The sequence below is a fragment of the Ascaphus truei genome, chromosome 7 (assembly GCF_040206685.1).
Source record: "Ascaphus truei isolate aAscTru1 chromosome 7, aAscTru1.hap1, whole genome shotgun sequence".
Lineage (NCBI taxonomy): Eukaryota > Metazoa > Chordata > Amphibia > Anura > Ascaphidae > Ascaphus > Ascaphus truei.
The window spans coordinates 108,475,035-108,497,558 of record NC_134489.1 but is presented as its reverse complement, the minus strand read 5'-3'; the positions used below and the strand labels follow the sequence as shown (position 1 = coordinate 108,497,558).

The following is a 22,524-nucleotide window of genomic DNA, read 5'->3' as shown; positions in this document are numbered from 1 at the left end:
GGGAGAGGTAGCTTACGGTTGCCTCTTTCCCTGTCTCTACACCTTTCCCTGTGCAATAGCCCCCTACCCGGGTTTATCTCTCATTCTGCCGTATGCTGCTGCGGTTGCCGGTCCCCTCTAACAGGATCTTTATGCCTGTGTAGCAGCCCTTCTTGTTCTACACGTGTCTGACATTGTCTACATACACCCAGATTCACTTATGGATTTTTAGAAGCACCGGATCACAGGGGTTCATTCCCCCACAATCACCATCAACTCAAAATGAAGCTGTTTTCACGGAGGGAGGGGGAGGAGTCACTGCCTGCTGCTGCTATCTGACCAATCGCCTGCCCTGTCTGAGAGCTGTTCCTGCCTCCTGACCAATCCCCTGCCTTGTCTCAGAGCTGTTCTGAAAGCTGATTGGCTGGAAATAAACACATTGCAAGCTGCAAAAATTCCAGGCATTACTGAATTAATAATGCCGGAATTTTAACCAATCAGAGAGCAGGGATTTTCAATACATTGAAATACTTACTTGCAAAATGTTGAAGTATAATAATTTGTAACATCTGTACCATATATATCTACATTACTTTCCAAGTGTTTTAGTGTGAACAAAACTGCACTTAGCTGCCACAGCAACAACAAAGCAAAAAGTCCACTTCAAATTCTTTTGTGGGCCGCATTTGGCCAGCGGGCCACCAGTTAAAAAGCCCTGACCTATGGCCACTCCATTACCTCTGAGAAGTCAGTTTTCTTTTTGTATATATCCTCTACATTTTCGGAACACTTTGGTGACAGGTCTAACAGTGGGAGCGCAGCCTTTGAACACTGCTTGTCATGCTGCATCCTTGGCAGTATTCTCTCCTTCCTGCACTAATAAGATACTGTACCGATTGGAAGCGTTTCAGATGTAGCCCCTTTACCCCCACCCTAAGTGAGATTAGGTCTGCTACTCCATATTTACTGCGGTGTGCTGCGTACCTGTGAGGTAACAAGAGGGCTGAGCACTTCCGTGGTGGTGTGGGGAATCAGGACAGGTTCACAGGGTACCTTTGTTCATTGGTTGCAGCGCCTCCAGTCAGCGTGGATCCTCTGAATAGTAGGATGGGCCAGGCTGACACCTTTCTTTAGCCCAAGACAGTGAATCTCTCTGATAGATGTTTCCATGGTATTTATTGCATGTTCGGGATCTTACAGCAGGTACATCACTTTCCTTGCTTCCCCTAGTGAAGGTATTACTGATAGGGCTTGAGGCCCATACCAGACCTTCTGCATGGTGCTCCTCCTGAGGCCTCTTAATGAGACCCAGGGTAGCTGGTACACACCCCACAGGGGGAGGAAAGAGACACACCCACTTTTTGGAAAGTGCCAGAATTTATACCCTTGGGTTGTGCTTGTAACACTGCCCCATAACAGAGCAGGTCTGGATACTGACAGGCCATCACATCCAGCATGTGACCCAACCAGTATCCACACCTCAAGCTGACACTTTCTGGCTTTTGCTAGGCCCGCCCTTGGATACATCAAATGTACCCACGCCTGCAATAGCATACAAGGCCTTTCTGAAGGAATTAACCCATCCACTGCCTGCACCTAACAGGACTTACACTGGTAGGGCCCAGGAAAATATGTAGCGGCCGGAGGCTATGCTACACAGATATAGGAGAACTCCATGCATGAGCTACTCTGGTTACCAACCATCAAACAAGGAAGTAGGGACACTGGCGATCGTCCCTGATCTCCACTGTCAACTAGCATATATCTAGGGCTGACAGTGGGGCCGAACCATTTTGTAACCTCTTTATGGATAACTAAGTGGGAGATCCAACCGCTCTGCCCCTCACTCTTCTCCTTTAGCCCTCACTGACCCATTACTACACTCAGTCATGACATAGAAAGGTCATCTCCTAGTTCAGGGCATCTTGAACCGTGGACATTCCCAGCAAATGTGACAGTCCCGACAAAATCTGTATTTCAATGATTTCCTTCCATACTGTGCTCCAGAGGTTGCTGGTATATTTTTATTTATACAGTATTTAGATTGACATAAATAATATTCAAGATATACACAGTAATACTGGGGAAATTAATACAAAATTAAAAAATGTGCATACAATATACAATAAAGCATTGAGATAAAGTCCCTGCCCTGCAAGAGCTCAGTCACAATGAGGGACAACGTTATAGATGCATCAGGGGCACGTGTGAGTGTTTTGGTTTATAGAGCATGACTAAGAGAGTGAGTAAGGGTGTCTGCAATGAGTAGGGTAGGGACTTTACAGAGCTATTGAAATGGCTCACTACAAAGGTGAGTTTTCAGGTGAGCAGTGAAAGTTTGGAGAACATGTTCTTGGAGGATACTGGGGCTTATTCAACAAAGTGAGATGGTGCCATGTCACACGAAATGTCTCATGCACCTGAAGGGAGATTTACAGGGAAGGAGCCAAAAGTGTGAAACGTTTCAGGTGTATGGTATATGGACTATGCCCATATATCTCCATGCAGAACAGTGCTGAATATATCCATGTTCAGATGTATGTATATCTTTATTTATATAGCGCTTTACCGCACTTGTGACACAGTATTATAACACATTCATGGCAATAAGCACTTCAGACATACAACAATAGGGAAAGGAGTGCCTGCCCCGAAGAGCTTACATTCCAAGTTGTCATTTAGATTATTTCAGGTGTAAATAAAGCTTATTTGCTGAACACATTTTTGTTTTACTGTTGCTGTTGAATTTTCAGTCTGAGGTGATTGTAGATAAAATTGATATGAGCAGAAAAATATCTGTTCAAAAAGTGCAAAATAGTGGTTACATCTACAGTACAACATATGCTTTGCAAGGACAACGGGTAGTAATAATATTAATAATGTATTGTGCTAAGAAACTAACGGAATACAATGTTGCACATGGTTTTTGAGAGAAAATGTTGTAAATAAATGTTTTGCATGTATTTGCAGCTCCCATTGAATGCGGACTTTACCAGCAGCGATACAGAAGTATGAGAGATCAGGAACTTCATTCAATGAGTCTCTCTCGCCCATGGAGCTTTCAATCAAATTCCTGGGTCAGGCCTAACTACATGCTGATTGTTTTACAAATAATGGGAATGCTTCTACAACAGAACCGGACCCAATAATGCTTCCAAGGAGCAAAGCATATTTTCAGCCAAAAAAAGAGCCAAATTAAAAAATATACACCTTCCCCTCCGTATTTACATTTATTTATAAGATACGCCTCAGATCCTTGTTTTCTTCTCCTCTAGGGTCATTTCGTACTGGTTTTCATCTGGCAGATGCTTCTTCTCATCCTCATCCTCCTCCTTCAGATCATCAGGATCGATGGGGACGTAGAAATACCCCATGATGGAGAAGATGAAGCAGACAGCAATCAGGAGGGCAGCAAACAGGACAAACTCAGCCCACTGCAAGGAGAGACACACACAGTGCATTGCAGACAGTACATCAGGGAGGCGCAACTGACCAATCAGAACACTCCATTCTGCAACCCTACATCTCAAAGACCCTATAGCAGGATATCCCTGCTTCAGCACGGGTAGCTCAATCAGTGGCTCAGTCATTATCCCTGTGCTAAAGCAGGGATATCCTGAAAACCTGACCTTTTAGTGGCCCTTGAGGACTGGAGTTGGCCACTTCTGCATGAATAAATGGAACCTTCACAGCTCTTTATATCCATAACAGCCTGAGCCAAAGAGCTGTGCAGATACATTACTTTTTTTGTGGCTTGATAGATGTATCTGCACAGATCGGTTTTGTTTCTTGCCTCAATGTCAAATTTCATGAACTCGTTAAGGTTTCTTGCATCTGTTGCTAATCAGGTCACCAGAAAGACCAACACACCTAGGGCGGTTTCTGCCATGAAGAAAGGGAGCTAGGAAAGAGCAGAATGAGGTGTATCCCATTGTAACGTGCTGTGTAAGCGCTTCCTATTGACTCAACCCTGATACGGCAGTGATTGAGGGGCTCCTGTGCCTTGAATGCAGGGGCAGCCAACTGCGGTCCTCAAAGGCCACCAACAGGTCTGTTTTTAAGAATATCCCTGCTTCAGCACAGGTGGCTCAGCAAGTGGCTCAGTCTTTGATTGAGCCACCTGTGCTGAAACAGGGGTATCCTGAAAACTTGACCCGTTGGTGGCCTTTGAGGACTGGAGTTGACCAGCCCTGTTTAAAAGTGTCAGTCCTATGTAGCAGATCAAAATCTGTCAGTACGATGTTTAAAATAAATAAATAAATGTAAGATAATAAACATGCTAATGTCCTTATTTTACTTTCATCCTAGGAGACCCTTTAACCAGGGACCCTGATTTATAGTAAGTAGGTCAGTCACTGGATCCGATCTCTTAATAAGCAAAAAACCTTAACGGACTTAAAAAAAAAAAAACAATATTAGCTCCCCCTCCCCCTTCCCCCTTCACATCCAGAAATCCTGTGAGCAAAACGTCCGTGCGATGGCAGATACAAGCTCTGCGCATATTGCTGGCCCCCAAACAACAAATACATTACATTGAGGCAAAGGAGAGATGGGAAACACCACCAGTTATCCACCATCACACGCCCAATCTCACAATAATTCCCATATAAGATTTTAGATGCCATCGGAGCCGTGAGTTCTCAGTGTCTCATGGACGGAATAATATTTATACCTGCGCCAAGGATCCAGCCTGAGCGACAATTAGCACGATCACATTCCCAATCGCTATGGTGAACAGCCATCCTCCCTGCAGTACGGACTTCATGCTGGCCGGAGCCTGGTCAGGGGAAAGGACAACACATCAACACAACTCTGCATCTCTCTGCACTACTGAGCTAAATATTAACCCCAGAGGGACAGAGGGACAGTCAGCAGTCCTGGGCCAGGCGGAGGAGCGGGTCTCAGACAGCTCTCTCCTCCACTGGGCTCCTACCGCTGAGTGGGCTCCTGCTTGATAATCAGGAGACTCAAGGCCCCCCGCTGAACCAAGCCCATGTTTCAGCTTATCAAACTCTCCTAAAGAATATAAGAACTAATAGGTGTCAGATTTTAGAACAAAAGGATATCAGTCTAACTCTGCAGACACATCACTGGCAGAGATTTATTTCCGTCCTATGCGGGACTGCAACCGTCAGCCGTTAAACACTGACCTGGGAGTACGAGAACTCCAGGCCTGTGATGGAGAACATCACTTCTCCTGCACTGATGAGCACATACTGTGGGACCTGCCAGGCAACATGGAAACTGTTGGCTTTAATGTCTTCCGTCTTTATCACATGAATTTCGTCTCCAGAGACCTGGGATCAGAAAGAGAACAGACACCTCAGAGGTGCGGACTGTAACAACAAGAAAACCGGCCAATTTTTACCTCCATGTGACACGGAATCGTTTTTCTTTCCAATTTTTTTTTTTATGTCAGTATGAAAATAAATACCCCAACCAAGACAGCATATTAACCCCATTCGCTGTGCGATGCATGGCTGGCCCCACGGGCTGTGAAAGGGTTAATCAAAATATCAACAGTACGCTTTCCAAACTAGGGGCACAGAAATCCTTCCAGCTCTCCTGTTACTACTGTGGGGGATGGGAGACGGGGGGCACCACGGCAGGTCCGCACGCCAGGCACAGTCACCCACTTCACCTAATCTTCATTTTCTTTTAGATAGTGCTTTGAGTGGCTGGATTTGTATGGAGATACTCAGCATACTTCTACATTGCAGTATGTTCATTTTTTTCAGGGATGGTTATTTTTGTTCTTCAACCAAATAACTCCAGTGCAGGACAGAGCCTGGCCAGGCCACAGTGCAGGACAGAGCCTGGACAGGCCACAGTGCAGGACAGAGCCTGGCCAGGCCACAGTGCAGGACAGAGCCTGGCCAGGCCACAGTGCAGGACAGAGCCTGGCTAGGCCACAGTGCAGGACAGAGCCTGGCCAGGCCACAGTGCAGGACAGAGCCTGGCCAGGCCACAGTGCAGGACAGAGCCTGGCAAGGCCACAGTGCAGGACAGAGCCTGGCAAGGCCACAGTGCAGGACAGTGCCTGGCCAGGCCACAGTGCAGGACAGTGCCTGGCCAGGCCACAGTGCAGGACAGTGCCTGGCCAGGCCACAGTGCAGGACAGAGCCTGGCAAGGCCAGCCTCACGTTTAATGAGCAGCCCTGCTCTCCAAGGTGCTGAACAGAGCAACCATGCCAAGGAGAGCTAGAGTCTTCCTGGGAGTTTGACTGGCTCCAGCAGGTGGAATATCGGAAGGGTGTACAAGCCATTGTGCATACGTTCATAGAGAAAAAATAACCCTACATCTTAAAGATTCAGTCCAGCTTGTTTAGTCTAGTCATGTTTTTTTCCTTGCGTAAACCAATTTTATATATTTGTTTTACATACATTGGTAGCTTTCTATTTTAATATTTTTAAAAACTGTAATAACAACTTAATTAATAACACGATTTTGCCCAATGGGACACAAAGAACTTCACAGTTACACAAAGGACTTATTTCTGATGGTTTTGTAGCTTCCTCTCTGATTTTCTTTAAAGAAATGGTTTATAATTCAGTAAGTTAGGTAAGAGCTGATAGCACACGCTGCAGAGAGGATACTCAAAGTATACTGTACTGTATGTTCTTGTATTGTTTTATTTACATATGCCCTACAGTAGCATTATCATTTTTAGGTCCACATATAAAGCTAAACTGGGGTTTTTCTGTAAAATTTTGAAAACCATGGCCATACAGGAGCAGAACAGTACTTACCTTATCAAGAATGACAGTGTATGCGCCTCCGAAATCTAACAAACCAAGCTGCATGGAATAGTCTTTCCCTTCAATGTTGCACTTTCCACTGTATCTGGTCAGGGAAAGAAGCAAATACAATTAGGCAAACAGATAATCTAATCAGTAGCGGAACTATATAGTTATATACCCTCAAATATACTAGGACATATCACCATGCGGGAAACATTGATAAACACATTTGCACCAAGTAAACTGACTTTTTTTGTGATTATTTCTCAAAGTTTCCATGGTGAAAAACTGGTACTTTAAAAACAAACAAATTCCCATTATGAACAGTAGTCAAATATTGTCAGGGAAGCGACTTTAGCAGGAGTTTGGCCTAACTTCCCTATTTAAGCCTATAAAATGCAGGCTCATTGAAGGGTTAGTGCTGGAGAATGAGGAGGGTGTAGGAGAGCAGCACTAATAGGCAGTGACAAGTCAGAGTCTTGTAATGAATGACCCTAATACAGGACATGGTTTTATAGTAAGCTCCGGCGCGCGTGCACGTGGCGTGCGCGTTTTGTGCCTGTAGTCCAAATGGTGATGCGCGTAGCATGGGGGCGTAGTCGTGACCTCAGAAGGGTAGGCCTCACCGTGACTGGCTCACAGTGTCATGTGGCGCGCCATCAGCGTGAAAATACAAATTTCATGTCTTTCCTCAGATCTGCCGCGCCAACGCTCACGGCCGTGCGAGTCTCAACTATATCAACGTCAGGCCCGCACATGCAATTATCATTGACGCGCGCATGCGCTCACTATATTACAGACTAATGAAGACGTCTTACGATGCTCTCTTCGTCTCCACAGGCGCCGACACGCCATAGTTTCCATCAACAGATTCAGCCGCGTCAGACACAGTGACATTGACTTGTGTGCTTCGTGTATTAATAAATCTGCAAGAAAACATCATGTCAGATTATTGCCACTTCTCTGAGACATACGGCAATGTTACAGCTGTAAAGAGAGGAGCTACAAAGTATCAACCAACCAACGCTTCTACTGCAGGACCCCAGAACATAAACCCACAACACTAGTGACCCCAATCATTCTAATTGTTAACCCCTAATGCCCTGTAACCATCTCCAATAGATGGGGATGGACTCTCAAACGCCTTATACACGTTTAATCCCTTCAGTGCCCCGGTGCCTTGATATAGTAACATTATCTCTATTTTATTTATTTTAACTCTTTGAGAAGTTCTCCTTACAAATATATTCGGTTAGTCAAATGATCTCTTATTATTTAACCAATTCACTGCCAGACAGGCCTGCACAGCAAGGTGTGGACTCTCAGTCAGTGAAGGGGTTAAATAAAATCCCTGTAGAATGCTGATCCGTGACCCCCCTAGGCACCCCGTGTCCTGCCAGCATGCAGACGGCAGACGATGAACACCTGTCCTCAATTTTATGGCTGTTTCTTATGCACAATTAGTTTTTATCCAGCTCGCCCAGGTGACAGATCGTGAGCTTTTGGGGCAAGGATTTGGAGCACGTGTACTTTAGATGTTATATCACTGCCAGTATTGTTGGGTGTAATACGTGGCCAGATACGTGGATGCTGACGGTGCCATGTCTGCATTTCCATTCGGTGGCCTGAGTCCTCTCTTACCTCACACGAGCTAACCCATTGGGCGGTTTGGTATTTTCATCTGTTACCTACAAGAAAGAATGAACGGTTTATACCGGAATCGCAACAGCACACATCATTTTAACCCTTTCTCAGCTGTTTACTGCGTTCTGGCAACCCTGCATTAATTAAAGCTGCGCCGCACTGCGCCCCCGGCACAATTCTATTTTACAATACAGTACAATGTCCGACATCAGGGGCGGCCATCTCCAGTCCTCAAGAGCTACCAACAGGTCAGGTTTTCAGGTTCTACCGTCATCGATCGGCGAAGACACTGAATATGGCCGGCGATTTCAAAAGAGGAAGTGCTGTGGCTTCCTAAATAGTTGCTATAGAGACCCAATGAAAATCCTTAAAAGTGGCATAAATAGTGGGGAAAAGTAAGTATTATCTAACACTATACAACGGATTTTTTTTTTTTTTTAAACAGGTAGGGTTTTTAATGAAATGCTGCATTAATTACACCCAAAACTCTAGTGCCAATTGGGCCAAAAGGGTTAATATGATAAGATATGATGTATTTAGCTGCTGGTCTGATCTTCTTTACTTGAATCTTAGGCCTCAATTGTACCAAGAGCGGCAGGGCGGCAGCGCTATCCTGTGATGTCACCCTGCGCTGCCGCCGAGCGGGCATCTTGATTATACCGGGGAGCAGGGGAGGCTTGGAGGCGTGGCAGAGGCGTGGCCGTGAGCGGTTCACCCTCATTGGCTGAACTGCTCACGTGACATGGCCGTCACAAGAGGAAAACAAATCTGGAAGTCTCTTCCCCAGCCGCCCCGCTTCGCAGTACGCCGCGCAGTGACCGTCACCATCGGTATGAGCACTTTCATTGTATTTATGCTAGTTGTTTTGGCGCCGCTCCACGAGACGTGGCGCACGTTTTTCGGTATAATCACGGCCTTAATGGGTGACCCTGTGTTAGTGTTCGACCCATAAATACAAAAAAAAAAAAAACATCTTTGTATTGACCTGATTATATTTGTATATAATTATTATTATTATAGGGGTCCATGTTAAAATGGATGAGAAGTAAAGAGTGACTCACTGTGCTCATTTGCATGTCATTACCCAGAATCCCTGGCTGCAGGGGAAGACCTGTCTGAGACGTGCAAATACACCACAAGTAGGATTTTTATTTACTACATAATTATTGTAACTTTGGCAGTGACACGAACAAATGAAAAGTTATTTAATTGCTGTCCGCACGGCGTACGCTAATATGCCTCGGGGTTTTATTTTACCACTAAATATATCAAACTTGGCAAATCTACTAATTTCCTGGAAAATGAGGCGAGAACAGAACAAATAAGAACACGGGTGAATCTTACCGTATAGATTTCTGCGGCAGTATATACATCTTGAAATGCGCTGCCAACGCCACGCACAACTGCACCAGTTTACCATGAAATAATTCCCGGGGTTACCTGCTTGCAGTGTAGACCGTTGCCGTTCTCGAAAACGAGTAAGCTGTACGCGGCTTTTTCCCGAAGAGAAACTTCGCAGGTGAAAGAATTTCTGCCGCGTAATAACGCGACTTGTAAATTACTGCGCAGATCGGGAAGGTTTATTCTCACGTAGTCTGGATCCTGCGCAGAGGGAAAACGCGGAAAACAGCGTTACCTGCACAATTCTGGAAACATTAACAGTCCGTCACGTTATGTATCAAGGCCACCTTATTAATGCCAAATGAAGTGGCCTTGATTTTACGATCCCATCTCTAATTGTCCGTCTCACGTGTTACAAATCTCCCCGGGGGAGGGTTTACGCAGGCGCAGATTTTAAGGTTCATTTCATAGAGAAAAATATCTCAATGGAGGCTCAGGGGAAAGTGAGGAGGTTCAGCACTTCTGAACGGAAAGAGTGGTGGATTCATGGAACTGACTCCCAACAGAGGGGTGGCCAACTGCAGTCCTTAAGGGCCACCAGCAGGTCATGTTTTCAGGATATCCCTGCTTCAGCACAGGTGGCTTCCTGTGCTGAAGCAGGGTTATCCTGAAAACCTGACCTGATGGTGGCCCCAGAGGCTTGGGATTGACAGACGGCTAAATCCTAAATATGAAAGAAAATGAAAGGATCTAATTGGGTCGGAGGTTCCCCAACAGATAGGCAAATGGGTCGAGTGGTCCTTGTGCGAAGTCAATGTCAGTCTCTAGGTTTCTCTTCCCACTGCTCTAATATACATTCATGTAATGATGCTTATATACAGTACGCACATACATACAGTACATACATACATACACACAGTACATACATACATAGATACAGTACATACATACATACATACAGTACATACATACATACAGTACACACATTACATACATACAGTACATACATACATACACACAGTACATACAGTACATACATACATTACATACATTACATACAGACATACATACACACAGTACATACAGCACATACATACATACAGTACATACATACATACATACATACACACAGTACATACATACATACACAGTACATACAGTACATACATACATACACACAGTACATACATACATACACACAGTACATACAGTACATACATACAGTACGTACATACATACACACAGTACATACATACATTACATACAGACATACAGACATACATACACACAGTACATACAGTACATACATACACAGTACATATATACAGTACATACATACATTACATACAGACAGTACATACAGTACATACAGACATACAGTACATACACACAGTACATACAGTACATACATACACAGTACATATATACAGTACATACATACATACATTACATACATTACATACAGACATACATACACACAGTACATACATACACAGTACATACAGTACATACATACACACAGTACATACAGACATACAGTATGTACAGTACATACAGTACATACAGTACATACATACATACATACACACAGTACATACATACAGTACATACATACATACACACAGTACATACATACAGTACATACATGCTTAGTACTGAGTGCAAAAAGAGCATGTCCTTCTTATCATAATAAGGGATTTATCCTATATCGGCCAAAGCGGCCGAGTGGCCAATTGTGGAAGTAATTACCCATTGAGGTTCATAGGGAATGTGATCTGAAAATGGCCCAATGGGGCAATATAGAATAAGCCCCTTAAACATGCTATAGACAGAGTGCGAGCTCCTCAGTTTCCGGGGCCAGTATAATGCTGCTTACTCACTGGCAAAAAGGAATTCCAGAGGCAGAGACATAAAGGCCGTTTATCAGGGTGCTGCTAATGAAAGTAGCAGTACTGTGTCTGCGTTCACTGGAGACTAACCCTGCAAAATAAAGTGATATCTATATTTTTTTAATTCTTTTTCTAAAAGGATTCTGCTACCGTTATATTTGTTGAACCCCGCACTTTAATACTACACAGACCGCGTCAGCATCACCAGAGAAAGGCGCCCTGTGAGAAACATTAAGGTGCTGGCCTTTCACATGGGAGCCAAGTTCTAGGGGACCGTGTACCTCAGGTTGCAAAATATTAGAATGTAAGCTCTTCAGGCCAGGTATTCCTTACGGCACTGGCATTATTCTACAATGTTGCATACGGTGTCAGCCCTGCGTACACAATGTGATTGTTATTACACGGAGGAATACACTTACCACCATGGGGTTATTGTAAAGACTGGGCTGTGTAATATTGACATCTCCCGGGAATGTAATTGTGATCTCATCGGCTGCTAGATTGAAGACTTGTACAAGGCTTTGCTTGGCGTGAGGCGCGGGGGGGTTGGTTTCCTGGGTACAAGAGAACAGAGGTTACATAGTTACATAGTAGTTACATAGTAGTAGGTTGGAGTCTGTAAGAAGTAAATATATTTAACAGAGCATTATTATCGTTAGCCTTTGTTAACAATGCGACAACATGTTCCACAGCGGAGGTAACAGACACAAGCGCCACAGTCTGGAGGTCCCAGAAATGGGGATTATTTTATAATTATTATTATTTTCATGCTGCAACTATGTTGCAAGGAAATAAAAGAAAGAAAACGGGAGACGCAGGTGGTATTTTCCCACTATTATTTACTTTTATTTATAAAGCGCCAGCATATTCTGGAGGGCCGGACAATGGGGGGGGGAAAGGGTTAGCGACAATATCAGGACACAAGCCCCTTGGTATAATGGCATAGTGGGGAGGGCAGTGCGAGCCTACGGGCTGTGAGGCTAGGAAGGTCTTTATCAGGATCCGCAGGAGGAAGAGGAGGACATCAGGGGGACATTAGTATGACAAGCAGCAGGGAGGCAACTTAAACTTACATTTATTTTAACCTCAACAACAGCGGCCGCTACAAATGCCAACGCTGCCAGGATCATGCCCACGGCCATTTTTGGGATAGGCCTGAGGAGGGAAGGGAGAGCGTGTTGTATGTACGTATGTTTCACTTTATTTATATAGTGTCTACACACAACATTACAACAGGAGGGAAGTAAATCCCAAACACTGGGAATAAGTGCAGCAGGTAAAGGGCAGCACGAGGCTGAAGGAGACGGTGGCTGCAGGTAAAGGGCAGCACGAGGCTGAAGGAGACGGTGGCTGCAGGCTTGTGACGCTTTGGCCAAAGGGTTTAACCAAATGACCTTTGTTTATGAGAATATTATTATTGAAGTATTTAACTATATACTAATTACTATATATATTGTCAAATTGGATGTAACATTTGGGCTTCTCTGTCTTCAGTTGCATAAAGGAGACCCTGCCCTGAAGAGCTTACAATCTAATTGTAATGTCGGGAGGCTTGCACACAGTGTAAGAGTTTAAAAGTGCATTATTTAAAGTGTAGGGTTTTTATAGTTAAGACAATGATCGTTTCCCTCACGCCCGCTATTAAAATATAGTGACAAGTTGCTGCACTGGTAACAACCAGAAGGCATACAGTACCTGGCATAGAAACAATATATCAACTATTTCTCACAATAGTGAGTGCGGAGCCAGAAAACTCCGCACAGAATGCAAATAGAAATAGCTTAGAATAACAGAAGATACATAGGGAGCTGCGGGCTACAGTCTACCAGCTGCAATAATGGGACAAACCCAGTGCGGAGGAGGACAGGGTTATCATACTCACTTAAAACTGAGCTTACAAAGCTTAAACAGCGGGTATATCCCAAGGTCAAACACTGGAATAAGAATCAGGATCAGAAGTGGATTCAGAATCTGCAGGACAGACAATGCAAAGGTGTCATTTAGACTGTCAGCTCCGCGGGCGAGGAATTCAGGGGGTGAGGTGCCCAGCACCCCTCCAATTTCTCCTGCACCCGAGACAGTTGTGAGATGCTTGTTAATCAAGGTGACAGGAACACATTCAGGCCCATCTTTACTAAGTGCTGCTATTCCATAAGACAACGTATATCGGCCATTCACTTAAACCGGGTGTAAGGTTTCTTGCAGTGTCAGAAGGTGCCATATGGCATAGCACTGCTTAGTAAATACAGCCTTAATGTGCTCATTTACAAACAGGGTGTGAAGAGGTTAAATCTGATTTTTGTTTTGCACCGATATGTTATACATATATATATATATTTTTGTAACTTATTATGATATTAAAATGGGTGAAGAAAGAAAGAAGGACAGACAGATTTAACCCGTTTAGCGCCAAGACGCCTGCAACACTTTGCCCTGCGTTGCCGGACCCCTGGCAGTGGAGGGGTTAAGAGCACACGCTGTAACAAAGACACGGAGTGAGTGTAAGGGGTTCTGCGTACCTGGATCTGGTCTGGCTGCGCCACAAATCCTTTCTAAAAAATAATAAGGTTATCAGTAGAAGCAAACACAAAGAAACCGGTTTGTATAGATATGCGCCGGTCCCTGTGTACGGCTCATTGCTCAGCGTTTGTGTGCTTTGGTGCGAATTCTCTGTTTGTTACAGTGTATCCTGGCTGCTACATTGCTGTTGGGAAGGTAACCTACAATACAACTATGTGCCAGAAAATAAATTAGTATAAGAGGTTATTATTACTATATAAATAGGTCGCATTGGTGAGGAAGTGTAGCCGTGTGACGGAAATAGAACGGCGTAGACCTAAGTGAAGAATAATAGAGACGTGTCACAACGCGTGCCAGCGCATTGCCGGACTCTACCTGGCGGTAAGAGAGGGCTCCAATGGACGGGTGTAAAATATATACTTTTTGCACTTTTACTTTCCTTTTTCCTCCATACTGTATGTATATGGTCACATATTTCTCTGGGAAGTCCGAAAGCGGTTTGATATTTATGTAAAATGGTTTAATGGGTTTCTAAAAGTGCCCGCCATCGAGGATCTTCTAAGCAAGGCAATGCAACTCTCATAGAGGAAGATAGCCCGTGCCAAAAGCACTAGCAGTACCCACTTGTATTTCATTGTATTTGCATTGATAAGTACATTTAAATAATATAAGTTGTTTATCAGAATCATATAAATGAACAAAAACAGGAAAAAAAAAGTCCATCAATTAAAATCTACTTACAAAGTCAGTGTTCATTCTGGTGGCTTGTAAAGTCCACCTGGATCCCTAGGAGTAAAACAGGTGACACTGATATAATGTATGTTTCCAATGTGTTTCTGACTGGTAATAAACCCATACACAGTATTGCTAAATAATGTTACCTGTTGGTCAAAGAGCGCCCAGAACATGGGCAGCGGGATGTACAGGAACAGAACCCGCGTCACCATTTTCACTTCTGTGATTATTTTTTTCTGTTCAACAAAAAGTTTAAGGGACGGTTTCAGTTTGCAAACAAACCTTATAGCAACCATGTCTACATGGCACAATATGCACACCATGTCTACATGGCACTATATGCACACCATGTCTACATGGCACAATATGCACACCATGTTACATGGCACAATATGCACACCATGTCTACATGGCACTATATGCACACCATGTCTACATGGCACTATATGCACACCATGTCTACATGGCACAATATGCACACCATGTCTACATGGCACTATATGCACACCAAGTTACATGGCACTATATGCACACCATGTCTACATGGCACTATATGCACACCATGTCTACATGGCACTATATGCACACCATGTCTACATGGCACAATATGCACACCATGTTACATGGCACTATATGCACACCATGTCTACATGGCACGATACTGCTATACCTCCATCATATGTTATTTATTAGGAGTGAGGGTCACTCATCCTTACACCAACTTACACATTGCCAGCGTGTCTCACTCACTGGAAGTCTGTCTCACTTACTAGAGAGTCTCGCACATTAGGAGTGGGTCTCACACATTTGAAGGCTGTCTCTCTCATTACATTAGGAGTGGGTCTCACTCATTGGAAGGCTGTCTCTCTGATTATATTAGGAGTGGGTCTCACTCATTGGAAGGCTGTCTCTCTCATTACATTAGGAGTGGGTCTCAATCATTGGAAGGCTGTCTCACTCACTGGAAGGCTGTCTCACTGATTACATTAGGAGTGGGTCTCACTCATTGGAAGGCTGTCTCTCTTATTACATTAGGAGTGGGTCTCACTCATTGGATGGCTGTCTCTATCATTACATTAGGAGTGGGTCTCACTCATTGGAAGGCTGTCTCTCTAATTACATTAGGAGTGGGTCTCACTCGTTGGAAGGCTGTCTCTCTGATGACATTAGGAGTGGGTCTCACTCATTGGAAGGCTGTCTCACTGATGACATTAGGAGTGGGTCTCACTCACTGGAAGGCTGTCTCTCTGATTACATTAGGGGTGGGTCTCACTCATTGGAAGGCTGTCTCACGGATTACCTTAGGAGTGGGTCTCACTCATTGGAAGGTTGTCTCTCTGATGACATTAGGAGTGAGTCTCACTCATTGGAAGGCTGTCTCTCTGATGACATTAGGAGTGGGTCTCACTCATTGGAAGGCTGTCTCACTGATGACATTAGGAGTGGGTCTCATTCATTGGAAGGCTGTCTCTCTGATGACATTAGGAGTGAGTCTCACTCATTGGAAGGCTGTCTCACTGATGACATTAGGAGTGAGTCTCACTCATTGGAAGGCTGTCTCACTGATGACATTAGGAGTGAGTCTCACTCATTGGAAGGCTGTCTCTCTGATGACATTATGAGTGGGTCTCACTCATTAGAAGACAATCATTTGCCCCAATCCCGCAGGCTTGATGAACACCCCCCCCCCCTCTCCCTGTGATCTTCTCATTGTCTCTCGCCAGCACTGTTAGCTTACTGGGTATTTCTCGGTGGCCCAGTCCATCCAGTGCTCTCTCTTGGGATACTGCTTGGTCCGATGCTTCCACCGGTTCTTCAATGCAAACTGGAAGAAAGAGAACACACGAGTTATGAAAGTACCGAGGCATCAGACCGAGTATTTGCACAAAGTCCATTCAGGTCACTGTTTGATGGGTCAGAATCCTATACCTTTGTGGGATGATTGGATTCTGAGAACCCCTGTACCCTGGGTTATTAACTGTTCCACTTCCATGGGGGAGAGGAGAGAAAAACACTCCAAAGCAATGCCCTCTGAAAGTGCAGGGTAAATGTGCATTGTGTGTTTAGGAGCAGGAGCTTAAACTCCACCTGGAAATGAGCACTACAGAAGGGGTGCGCAAAGTGGGGGGTGCACCTCCCAGGGGTGTGTGGGATTTTTCTGTGGGGGCGCGGGTAGTTGCAGAGGTCCCGCGCTCTTCCCCAAGGCATTTAAATTAAATGCCAGGGGATCGCGCAAGGCCTCCGTAACCTCCTTACCAGGATTCAGAAGGCCTTGTTGTGCCGCGTCAAATGACGCCACAGGGCCATGTGACGTGACATCACATGACCCTGCGGCGTAATTTGACGCCCTTCGCCATGGCAACGGGGTCATGTGACATCACCGTAGCGTCATTTGACACCGGTACAAAAAGAAGGCAGGCGCAAGCACCAGGGGGAGCTCAGCTCCAAAGGTTTGCGCTCCGCTGCACGTCAGTATATAATGATGGCGAGTATCTCTTATGAGTCAGAATATCACTGGAAAGCCATAAAAACCCCTAAATCTCACCGAGGCTCTTGGATTCTTCTGTGTTTGACGGGAGAAAATAAACATTCTGATTTCACTTATCTTAAAATGAATGTGCAAACGTGTAAACGTGTAAACGTGTAAATCAGGAAGCAACGTTTAGATGTAGAAAAATAAATGTACTTACTCCGATACATTTGAAGACCGAGGATAAAACATTCCCTTGTGGTGGATATCGCTTATACATCCCACTCCCGCTGACAAACACAACTAGGGAAATACAGAAGGATGCAAAATTATTCCCCTGTCCGCTCCCAGAGCAGCTTGGTTTAGTACCTGGAGCATGGGGAGAGAGTATAAAGATGGGGGGGGGGGGGAGAGAGTATGAAGATGGGTGGGCGGGGGGAGAGTATGAAGATGGGTGGGGCGGGGGGAAGAGTATGAAGGTGGGGGGGAAGAGTATGTAGGTGCGTGGGGGGGAAGAGTATGAAGGTGGGTGGGAGGGGAAGAGTATGTAGGTGCGTGGGGGGGGAAGAGTATGAAGATGGGTGGGGGGAGTATTAAGGTGCGTGGGGGGGAGAGTATGAAGGTTTCGGGGGAGGAGAGTATGAAGGTGGGTGGGGAGGGAGTATTAAGGTGCGTGGGGGGAAGAGTATGAAGGTGGATGGGTAGGAGAGTATGAAGGTGCGTGGGGAGGAGAGTATGAAGGTGCGTGGGGAGGAGAGTATGAAGGTGGGTGGGGAGGGAGTATTAAGGTGTGTCAGGGAAGAGTTTGAAGGTGGGTGGGGGGAGTATTAAGGTGCGTGGGGGGAGAGAATGAAGGTTGGGGGGAGGAGAGTATAAAGGTGGGTGGTGGGGAGTATTAAGGTGCGTGGGGGGGAGAGTATGAAGGTGGGTGGTGGGGAGTATTAAGGTGCGTGGGGGGGAGAGTATGAAGGTGGGTGGTGGGGAGTATTAAGGTGCGTGGGGGGGAGAGTATGAAGGTGGGTGATCAACTCCCAGCTGAGAAACTGAAGCACAATGTGTAAAAACACAACAGCGTCAGTTTCATCCGAGAAAATATTTTCCTTCTGCCTTCAGTGACTTCATTATCTGGTTCGGTTTTTGCAGCTGGGAGACTTGGACACAAATCCACACTCCTCTCCCATGAATGATGCCATGTTTTACTGGCCTTTGTGGCTACAAAGTGGCAACAATAAGTGGCATTTAGCAAGATGCAAAGAACAGGAGCAGCCAGGAAACCCTGACACTTTCTGGAGCAGGGTTGGCAGCGGGAGGAGGGCCCTGAACGGTGAGCGCAGCCTGGCACCGTCCTGGCACGTTACTGATTACTAACTGGAGGTCTCCTAAGGAGAAGCAGAACACAAAAGAAGAAATTCAACTGCCTTACATGTCTGGAAAACAGAAATGAAGTGAAACAGAAAAGGCCGATTACGTCAGGAGACAGCAGAGCCAAACTTCTTCGGTGGAGCGCAGGACAATGATTTCTGCGTTAAGCAGAGGAGAGGGGGAAGCCGTGTCGGTCCTTTCTCAAGGAAAAGAGAGGGGACTTGTTCTCTTTCAGCAAGCAATGTAATATCTTTATTTGTTTTCATTTTTCAAAAAAAATTGTTTGTGCTGAATATTCAAGGTTCATTTGATGAAAATACAAAACAAAATACAACTTTTCAATGAAAGCAGCAACCTGGGGCGCAAGAAATATGTTGGTTTTCTTAAAACGTATTCTGGGAGTCTCTCTCGGTACGTGATGAGAAGCGAGGTTATTCTGGTACATGTCCCTGTGATCCAGTTGTTGCAAAGGTAAACCTTGTGGGACACTAAACTGTAGCAGTGAGTTCCTGGGTGCGCTGCCAGTGACCAGATTCACAATGTGTGTTGCATTTGTTGCATTTGTATGGACAGTATATTTGTCTCAGGAGAGCAGGAGCCTTGGAATATAAGAGTATTAGTAACAGTTTTCAACTGATGTCTTGAGCGCACTTACCGAGAGCTACACACATTAAGGCGGCTGGTACCCCAAACGCCAGCGCATAACAGTCTCCTCCAAAGCACTGAACATCTCCTGTAAGAGAGAGCAGGGAGAGGGGAGAGAGCAGGGGGTGAGGGGGAGAGAGAAGGGCGAGGGGGAGAGAGCAGGGAGAGGGGAGAGAGCAGAGGGTGAGGGGGAGAGAGAAGGGCGAGTGGGGAGAGAGCAGGGGGGGGAGAGGGGGAGAGCAGGGGGGGAGAGGGGGAGAGCAGGGAGTTAATGGGAGAGGCTGAACACTCCCTGACACAGGACACATTCCTCACTGCATTATATACCCCAGTAATCAGAGGACCCTCCGCCTCCCTGCAAGCATTTTACACAGGAGTCAGAGTGGCTTAAAAATAAGCAGTGGTACTGTGTCCCGACTGACTTTATTAAACATTGAGGAACTGGTATTTGGACCATATTTTAGAAAGGGAGAGAGGTTTTCATAAAATCAATCAATTTTCCTCTCAATACAAAGTGGAACTGTACAGTGTGTGTGTGTGTGCGCGTGTGTAAATAAACAATTAGTGGTACTCGTTACCTCCTAGCACCATCCTTTCATGAACCCTCGTATGCTCTGCTCATCCCTGTTGTGTGTGTGCGCGTGTGTGTATGTGCGTGTGTGTGTGTATGTGCGTGTCTGTGCGTGTGTGTGTGTATGTGTGTGTGCTCGTGTGTGCGCGTGTGTGTGTATGTGCGTGTGTGTGTGTGTATGTGCGCGTGTGTGCGCGTGTGTGTGTATGTGCGTGTGTGTGTGTATGTGCGTGTGTGTGTATGTGCGTGTGTGTGTGTGTATGTGCGTGTCTGTGCGTGTGTGTGTATGTGTGTGTGCGCGTGTGTGCGCGTGCGTGTGTGTGTATGTGCGTGTGTGTGTATGTGCGCGTGTGTGTATGTGTGTGCGTGCACAAACTGACCTCTCAGTACCGGGGTCACAAAGGTGGAGATGAGACTCCCGGCGTTGATGGATAAGTAGAAGATGGAGAAGAATTTGCTTCGTTCTTGTGCCTAAGGAAAAAAGAAGACAGAGATACTGGGGGGGACAGAGATACTGGGGGGGGACAGATATACTGGGGGGGGGACAGAGATACTGGGGGGGGACAGAGATACTGGGGGGGGGACAGAGATACTGGGGAGACAGAGATACTGGGGAGAGAGATACTGGGGAGACAGAGATACTGGGGAGAGAGATACTGGGGGGACAGAGATACTGGGGGGGGACAGAGATACTGGGGGGGGACAGAGATACTGGGGGGGACACAGATACTGGGGGGGAGACACAGATACTGGGGGAGAGATACTGGGGGGGAGAGATACTGGGGGGACAGAGGTACTGGGGAGACAGAGGTACTGGGGAGACAGAGGTACTGGGGAGACAGATACTGGGGGAACAGAGATACTGGGGGTACAGAGATACTGGGGAGACAAAGATACTGGGGGGGGGACAGAGATACTGGGAGGGGGGGCAGAGATACTGGGGGGACATAAATACTGGGGGGACAGAGATATTGGGGGGGACAGAGATACTGGGGGGACAGAGATACTGGGGAGACAGAGATACTGGGGGGACAGAGATACTGGGGGGACAGAGGTACTGGGGAGACAGATACTGAGGGGACAGAGATACTGGGGTGACACAGATACTGGGGGGACAGAGATACTGGGGGGTACAGAGACACTGGGGAGACAGAGATACTGGGGAGACAGAGATACTGGGGGGACAGAGATACTGGGGGGGCAGAGATACTGTGGAGACAGAGATACTGGGGAGACAGAGATACTGGGGGGGACAGAGATACTGGGGGGGGGCAGAGATACTGGGGAGACAGAGATACTGGGGGGAGAGAGATACTGGGGGGACAGAGATACTGGGGGGACAGATACCGGGGAGACAGAGATACCGGGGAGACAGAGATACTGGGGAGACAGAGATACCGGAGAGACAGAGATACTGGGGGGTACAGAGATCCTGGGGGGGACAGATACTGGGGGGACAGAGATACTGGGGAGACAGAGATACTGGGGAGACAGAGATACTGGGGGGGCAGAGATACTGGGGAGACAGATACTGGAGAGACAGAGATACTGGGGGGGACAGAGAGACTGGGGGGGGGGCAGAGATACTGGGGAGACAGAGATACTGGGGAGAGAGAGATACTGGGGAGACAGAGATACTGGGGGGGCAGAGATACTGGGGAGACAGATACTGGAGAGACAGAGATACTGGGGGGGACAGAGATACTGGGGGGGACAGAGATACTGGGGAAACAGAGATACTGGGGAGACAGAGATACCGGGGAGACAGAGATACCGGGGAGACAGAGATACCGGGGAGACAGAGATACCGGGGAGACAGAGATACCGGGGAGACAGAGATACTGGGGGGTACAGAGATCCTGGGGGGGACAGATACTGGGGGGGCAGAGATACTGGGGGGGCAGAGATACTGGGGGGGCAGAGATACTGGGGAGACAGAGATACTGGGGAGACAGAGATACTGGGGGGCAGAGATACTGGGGGGGCAGAGATACTGGGGAGACAGAGATACTGGGGGGACAGAGATACTGGGGGGGACAGATACTGGGGGGACAGAGATACTGGGGGGACAGATACTGGGGGGGACAGAGATACTGGGGGCAGAGATACTGGGGGGGCAGAGATACTGGGGGGGCAGAGATACTGGGGAGACAGAGATACTGGGGAGACAGAGATACTGGGGAGACAGAGATACTGGGGGGACAGAGATACTGGGGGGGCAGAGATACTGGGGAGACAGAGATACTGGGGAGACAGAGATACTGGGGGGGCAGAGATACTGGGGGGGCAGAGATACTGGGGAGACAGAGATACTGGGGGGACAGAGATACTGGGGGGGACAGATACTGGGGAGACAGAGATACTGGGGGGACAGAGATACTGGGGGGGACAGAGATACTGGGGGGAAAGTGACAGAGTCGGCCTTTCCCATATTAACCCCTTCACCGTCCGCAGAGGAAACGGAGAACTCACTCAGGGTCACCCTCCTTTAAAGGCCGGGTCAACCCTGGCCGCGTTTATAGTGGTTGCACGCGACGGAACAGGTGATGTCACGCGCGCCTGTCGCTCGAACAATTTGTATCCATAGTGTTTGCACGGCGAGGAGGCGTGGCGGACGCATCACAAGG

The 22,524-nt window shown here is 46.6% G+C and overlaps 1 protein-coding gene across 1 annotated transcript in view; it reads right to left on the bottom strand.

Annotated features, from left to right (window-relative positions):
- Positions 1-1,973: 1,973 nt before the first annotated feature.
- Positions 1,974-22,524, bottom strand: part of SLC15A2 (solute carrier family 15 member 2) — a 72,121-nt gene continuing 51,570 nt past the window's right edge. The window contains exons 7-23 of the mRNA XM_075609878.1: positions 20,278-20,368; positions 19,337-19,414; positions 17,540-17,622; positions 16,588-16,674; positions 14,996-15,085; positions 14,856-14,900; positions 14,114-14,146; positions 13,477-13,565; positions 12,668-12,749; positions 12,014-12,148; positions 9,805-9,966; positions 8,362-8,408; positions 7,539-7,646; positions 6,730-6,823; positions 5,130-5,276; positions 4,652-4,756; positions 1,974-3,413 (exon numbers count right to left, since the gene is read on the bottom strand). Of these exons, the coding sequence (XP_075465993.1) occupies positions 3,228-3,413; positions 4,652-4,756; positions 5,130-5,276; positions 6,730-6,823; positions 7,539-7,646; positions 8,362-8,408; positions 9,805-9,966; positions 12,014-12,148; positions 12,668-12,749; positions 13,477-13,565; positions 14,114-14,146; positions 14,856-14,900; positions 14,996-15,085; positions 16,588-16,674; positions 17,540-17,622; positions 19,337-19,414; positions 20,278-20,368 (1,662 nt within the window). The 3' untranslated portion in view covers positions 1,974-3,227. The remainder of the gene's footprint in view (positions 3,414-4,651; positions 4,757-5,129; positions 5,277-6,729; positions 6,824-7,538; positions 7,647-8,361; positions 8,409-9,804; positions 9,967-12,013; positions 12,149-12,667; positions 12,750-13,476; positions 13,566-14,113; positions 14,147-14,855; positions 14,901-14,995; positions 15,086-16,587; positions 16,675-17,539; positions 17,623-19,336; positions 19,415-20,277; positions 20,369-22,524) is intronic.